Genomic DNA, 6,797 nt, shown 5'->3' with positions numbered 1-6,797 from the left:
GCAGCAAAATACAAGAAGACATAAGTATGTCACCTAGGCATACAAAATTCCCGTGGTCATCCAATGCAGGTTGTTTCAACAAAGGCACCTTCAAATCCTGTCCAACCAAGAGGGGTTTACAGGCAACCTCGTGAATAACAACCTCGGATAAAACAGGACCTCACAAACAATGACACTATCTTCAGAACAAGTAATCACTGAACTTTACATTTAACCTTGCGGATAATGATACTTTTCTCGTGTCCGATCGAGGGCTGTTATTCGCAAGGTTGACTGTACATGTATCTATGACACAGACTATGCCACAGACTATGACACAGACTATGCCACAGACTATGCCACAGACTATGACACAGACTATGACACAGACTATGACACAGACTATGACACAGACTATGCCACAGACTATGCCACAGACTATGACACAGACTATGACACAGACTATGCCACAGACTATGACACAGACTATGACACAGACTATGCCACAGACTATGCCACAGACTATGACACAGACTATGACACAGACTATGCCACAGACTATGACACAGACTATGACACATGGCAGTACAGAGTGTACTAGCGGCTGCACTGTAATGTCAAATGTCCAATGTAAATCTGTTGATCCAATCAACATGTAACTCCATACCGCTAGGTAGCTAAGGGAAGATTCAAGCCTGCATACCACAGTTCACTCACCGCGGCATATTTAGGATGTGCTGGAATGTTTTCAGGAAGAGCTTTGATCAGCAGGGATATGTACGTCAATATGGAGTTCTCGTCTGGTACGGCCATATTGAAATCTGCAGCAGCACATCGCCAACAAACAAGATACAGTAAGTTATTAGTCAAGCAAAGCCAGGCAAAATTCTGAGCTGGACAAGGCCATGATTTATTGCATGGGGCTAGCAAGCAAAAATTGATGTGGCTCACACTTCCTGATGTCTCACCTTGGGCACCGTGTAAGAAGGCCTTAGGGTCTGTTGGGAATGCCCAAGTAAATAATAAAATACAATACAGTACAAAATGTCTTCACTGCTCCTAGTTTTAGTGCTCACCTTCAGCATCCAGCAGCTGAATGACACCAAACTCGCTTTCAAAGGCGGAGAATGCCTGCTGAAGATTGGCCATGTTGTCACCAGGATGCAGACTATCAAAGTCCACCATGTCCGGACTGGATGTGGATAGGATCACACAAGAACACCGCAAGGCTTTCGACTGACATGTGTGTCACACAATAACAATATTATCTCATGGCATGCACACCTAGTACGGGGCTGTCAGCCAGAGAAAAGGATGGTGATCTAAAGGTAATCTATACAGCCTGGTGCATACACATGTAGGATTTCTCAGAGGGTTTCCATTGGTAAGGAATGAGAGGTGAAGACAGTGGATTCTATGCACACTTGCACATCGTGAAACGGTTATAAGATATCAATAATCCACCGTGACCGGTATTAAATACGGAGTTTGTAAATACTTAGTTAAAGGAGTCGATATAGCTACAAGTAACTGTTCCAGCGAAAGTTGTTTAGCATGGGTAAAGCCTTAAGAAACGCCTGGCCCAGTAGAAAAGAGACCCCCTGGTACGGGCCTGACTGTCAGACAGCATTAGTGACAGTAAATGAACTTGTTGCAGACTCTTCCTACCGGAATCGGTTGAGTATTGCATTGAAGGCCAGGCCGTCTTTCCAGCTGGTGCTGAAATTGTCCACGGACACACCTGGGTAGCTGCAGAAGCAACAACAAGAGAAGGAATGGAAATCAGTGTCATGTAGGTAGGGATGTATGCAAAAACAAACTCTCAATTCAATTCACTTGCCATCTTCATTAGGCTCACTGACCACTCATTTACAAAACATACTACTAAAGCAAGTAACAATCCTGAGCCATCGGTTTGGAACTCAGAATATTATGCAACAAAACCAACGGGATTGATACAACTGGGGCTAGTTTGCGAAGGATCACTTGAAACCAGTAAGAAAGAACTGTGTACAAAAAGTTCATTTCTTTCCCGCACATCCAGGATCTGCCTCTATGCCGTGATGAGTTACACAGACTTCCAACCCTTGCGAGGCAGATGTATGCACAAGGTGGATACCTTATTTTCCGGAGTATACACCGCACTTTAACCCTTTTTAAGCCCTAACGTACGGATATACAGTATCCGTACCGCGTATAAGCGCGCATTCAAACATGATTTTGAGGCACGCGCCGAGATCGTAGCTTCAAATTCTTGCACAGCTGGATTCAGCAGGAAAATTCCTTCCGAATTTGACTATAAACCTGGCAGGTGCCATCTGAAATTTTTTCAGTGCGCTGAAGTTCAAACAAAAGTTTTTAGTTTGGAATACGCTTGACACGAGCTATGCTTGCAACTAGTTGTTGTGTATCTTGTCAATTTTTGGTTCTGACGTGGTTTGCTCTTTCGGAACTAGCCGAGCGAAGGAGCGTGATGGCCAGGCGAGGCGTGAACTCTTTCCTTGATGCCCAAGCTCTTGGAAACGAGGCCGTTGCAAACGCTGTGGCAGAAATGCTCACAGTCATGGTTGCCAGAACAAATCAGTACGCAAGGCAATGCAAGGCAAGAAACTGGGTCGACGTTGATCAGGCAGAGATGCGCGCATTCATCGGCATCATGATCGCCATGGGCATCAACAGACTACCAGCACTGAGGGATTACTGGTTGGATCACGACTTCCTTAGAAATGTGTTTATTTCGCTGACATTCCAGCGTGACAGATTTCTGAAGATTCTGCAATATTTCCATCTACCTGATAAAACGCAGCACGCAGCAGGCGGCCGCCTCGCGAACGTATCCGAGTTTGCGGAAGAGCTCAACCAAAAAATACAGCATTCGTGGAATCTCGGCTGGGAAATATCTGTAGATGAGTCGTTGGTGCCAACCAAAGGTAGATCCTATCTCAAGCAATATATCAAGAACAAGCCCCACAAATGGGGTGTGAAGCTGTAGGTGCTTGCTTGCAGCGCAAAAGGCTATATGTGGCGCTTCTCCATCTATTCCGGAAGAGAAGGAGATCGGCCAAAACAAGGATTGTTGTACGCCATTGGGATGAAGCTGATACGGCAGTGCATATTATTTTATGGACAACTTTTACTCCAGTGTAAATCTATTCGTGGACCAATTCAGTCATGGAACGTATGCGATCGGTACTGTTTCGCCGTAATCGTAAGCACATACCCCCCCCCCCCCCCCCCCCGGATATCACAGACCCGGCAGCTGTAAAGAGACTGAAACGCGGCGAGTCACTCTTCCGGAGATCATACTTTCTTCTCTGTACAACATGAAAGGATACAGTAAGATCGGGCGCCGAAGAACGCAGGGGCTCGAGCGCAGCCTAGGAAAGTTCTTAAATTTTTGATTCTAGCCAGACCGTTCTTATTCACACGCGCGCGGCGAGTCGAGTGACGTCATGACGTTTGTCATGTACATGTACATGTACATGTAGTGCAATGTAGTACTTCTAAACTAGTGGGTGTCGTAAATGGGAATGACTGTACATGTAGCAGTTACTGTTTACACGTGTACATGACATGTACTCACCTCCCATACATGTACAATGTTCCAAATTTTAAAAGTGTTCTTAAATCTGATAATTCTAGCCTGGACTGTTCTTAAATTTTGCCGGTTTTCCAGCCTGGGTGTTCTTCGGCGAGGTGTTCTTCGGCGCCCGATCTTACTGTACTCGAGATGTGACTATGCTCTCGACTTGCTCTCCCGCTAAAGGGCCGGATACCGTTGATAAATAGTAGATGTCTGTATTCCGTGACAAAAAATCTGTGTGCGGCTTATACTCCAGTGTGGCCTATACTCCAGTGTGGCCTATACTCCAGTGTGGCATATACTCCAGTGTGGCATATACTCCAGTGTGGCATATACTCCAGTGTGGCATATACTCCAGTGTGGCATATACAGTGCGTATGGGATAGCGTGGTCGTGTAAAAGAATATACTGCCTACAAGAATGACCTCTCATGTTTTCATAATCATAACATGGATTTCATGTGCACATTTATTCTTATAATAGCAATAAAAAGAACAAATTCTGCAGTCATCGCCACACTACAACGAAGTCATGAAAGTTTACCAGAATTAATTTTCTTGTCACATTCATCAGTGGAAAGTCGTGACTGAAGAGTAACCATGCTGAACAATGATTAAATATACATTCAATGATGTGTTACGAGAACAAAATACAGTGCCAAAATAGAAAGAAGGAAGGTGAGACAATAGCAGTGAAGTGAGAGCTAAGTGCAACGGTGGGTGAAAAACTAATAATTATAACGCTAAAACTGTGTAGTGAGACAAACAATCATGCTGTGCACCTACGAAAACAATTTTAACGCAACTACATGTTTCTTCTGCTTACAAAGATCAGGCTTATGCAAACGAATACAAACAGCCTCAAGTACTTTCAACTGACTAGCATACCGTGCACGACAAAGAACAGAAAAACTAAAATCATCATACACCTGCAGACACTTAGGGTGAGACAACAAGTGAAGAAAAACGGCAGACTTCTTACGATCACAATCACCATCTGATTCCTCGTCTCCAACAACCGCAACCTCGTCCTCCGTTTCATCTCCCAACTCGTCCTCAGTGTCATCCTCCGTGTCATTCTCCTCATCAACACTGATCGGTCCCAGGCTCGTTTGACGTTGTTTAACCTCTGTTCGTTGACTCCTCCTTTGATCTTGATGGCAACTTGTTACCATTGTTGTTGTTGTTGTTGTTGTTGTTGTTGTTGTTGTTGTTGTTGTTGTTGTTGTTAAATCTTGTGTTCCCAGTGTCCTCGCCGGTGCTTGATCTCCAGTACTGTAATAATTCATTGAATAATTAGCCGTTGATCGTCTAGGTCACGAACAAGCCAACAAACTTCCCTTTCTAGACGTCCTTGTGGAAAAGTCTAGTCAGGGTACCGTAACATCTGTGTACAGAAAGCCTACATTCACCGGCCAGTACATAATGTTTGACTCGTATTGTTCGTACCAATACAAGGTGAATTTAGTGCGTAACTTGGTGGATCGAGCAGAGCGCATTTGCTCCTCTTCCAAACTAGCTGAGGAACTGGACTTCCTTAAGTCCGTTTTTCTAAAGAACGGGTACCCTGACGATCTATTGAAGGAACTCATGAGCGAAAGGCTGGATAAAAAGGAAAAACGTTTTGGCCCGGACAAATGTCCCACGTATCTTTCTCTCCCCTGGAAAGGTAACCTCTCATTATCCATGAGTCGCTTGGTACGGAAAATTGTACAGCAAACTTACTACGCGGTACATTTTGTACCCGTTTTCACAACTGTACGTGCGTTCACGGTGAGGAAGGATGTCCTACCAACCCAACTTGCATCTAAATTGGTATACCAATTTGAGTGCCGACAATGCGGTAGTCGGTACGTTGGTAGGACTCTTCAACATCTGAACGCACGTATCAAGCAGCACGTCCCACTGCATATGCTGACTGGCTCGGCACGGGCACTGCGACCAAAACGCGGCAGGCCACTGAAGAACCCTCGGCCACAGCCATCGTTAGCACAATTTCCGTCATCGGCAATAGTGCCTCCATTACCCGTATCGAGAGCCTTGGAGTCGGGTAATGGGCATATTGTCACCACAACACAATGCACCATAACAACACAAGATAACACACCACAACAACATTCAGCTCAAGACCAAAGTGGACGCTGTGATGAGGTAATGCCCTCATCGCCGTCTTTGCCGTTGCCTCCCCCAGAACCGCCACCTACATCTATCATCGGCGGTGCTGGGGCTGAGTCTGTGGTGTCGGTGGCACGTGCATATATGGATGAGGCAAGCACTGATTGTGAACAACGAGAAAGAAGGCTGAAGGGAACGGAATTCAACAAAGAAAGTAACACAATCAACATTCAAAGACCTAGACGATCAACGGCTAATTATTCAATGAATTATTACAGTACTGGAGATCAAGCACCGGCGAGGACACTGGGAACACAAGATTTAACAACAACAACAACAACAACAACAACAACAACAACAACAACAACAACAACAACAACAACAACAACAACAACAACAACAACAACAACAACAACAACAACAATGGTAACAAGTTGCCATCAAGATCAAAGGAGGAGTCAACGAACAGAGGTTAAACAACGTCAAACGAGCCTGGGACCGATCAGTGTTGATGAGGAGAATGACACGGAGGATGACACTGAGGACGAGTTGGGAGATGAAACGGAGGACGAGGTTGCGGTTGTTGGAGACGAGGAATCAGATGGTGATTGTGATCGTAAGAAGTCTGCCGTTTTTCTTCACTTGTTGTCTCACCCTAAGTGTCTGCAGGTGTATGATGATTTTAGTTTTTCTGTTCTTTGTCGTGCACGGTATGCTAGTCAGTTGAAAGTACTTGAGGCTGTTTGTATTCGTTTGCATAAGCCTGATCTTTGTAAGCAGAAGAAACATGTAGTTGCGTTAAAATTGTTTTCGTAGGTGCACAGCATGATTGTTTGTCTCACTACACAGTTTTAGCGTTATAATTATTAGTTTTTCACCCACCGTTGCACTTAGCTCTCACTTCACTGCTATTGTCTCACCTTCCTTCTTTCTATTTTGGCACTGTATTTTGTTCTCGTAACACATCATTGAATGTATATTTAATCATTGTTCAGCATGGTTACTCTTCAGTCACGACTTTCCACTGATGAATGTGACAAGAAAATTAATTCTGGTAAACTTTCATGACTTCGTTGTAGTGTGGCGATGACTGCAGAATTTGTTCTTTTTATTGCTATTAT

At 44.5% G+C, this 6,797-nt stretch overlaps 1 protein-coding gene across 2 annotated transcripts in view; it reads right to left on the bottom strand.

The window, feature by feature from the left end:
• Positions 1–6,797, bottom strand: part of LOC135814857 (microtubule-actin cross-linking factor 1-like) — a 60,385-nt gene that overhangs the window by 46,293 nt on the left and 7,295 nt on the right. For both annotated transcript variants that reach the window (XM_065328048.1, XM_065328050.1), the window contains exons 7-9: positions 1,648–1,728; positions 1,056–1,171; positions 697–800 (exon numbers count right to left, since the gene is read on the bottom strand). In XM_065328048.1, coding sequence (XP_065184120.1) covers positions 697–800; positions 1,056–1,171; positions 1,648–1,728 — 301 coding nt within the window. The remainder of the gene's footprint in view (positions 1–696; positions 801–1,055; positions 1,172–1,647; positions 1,729–6,797) is intronic.

This window comes from Sycon ciliatum, chromosome 4, assembly GCF_964019385.1.
Source record: "Sycon ciliatum chromosome 4, ocSycCili1.1, whole genome shotgun sequence".
NCBI classification, from domain to species: Eukaryota; Metazoa; Porifera; class Calcarea; order Leucosolenida; family Sycettidae; genus Sycon; species Sycon ciliatum.
The sequence above is the reverse complement of the archived record's forward strand: the minus strand, read 5'-3'. Positions and strand labels throughout refer to the sequence as shown.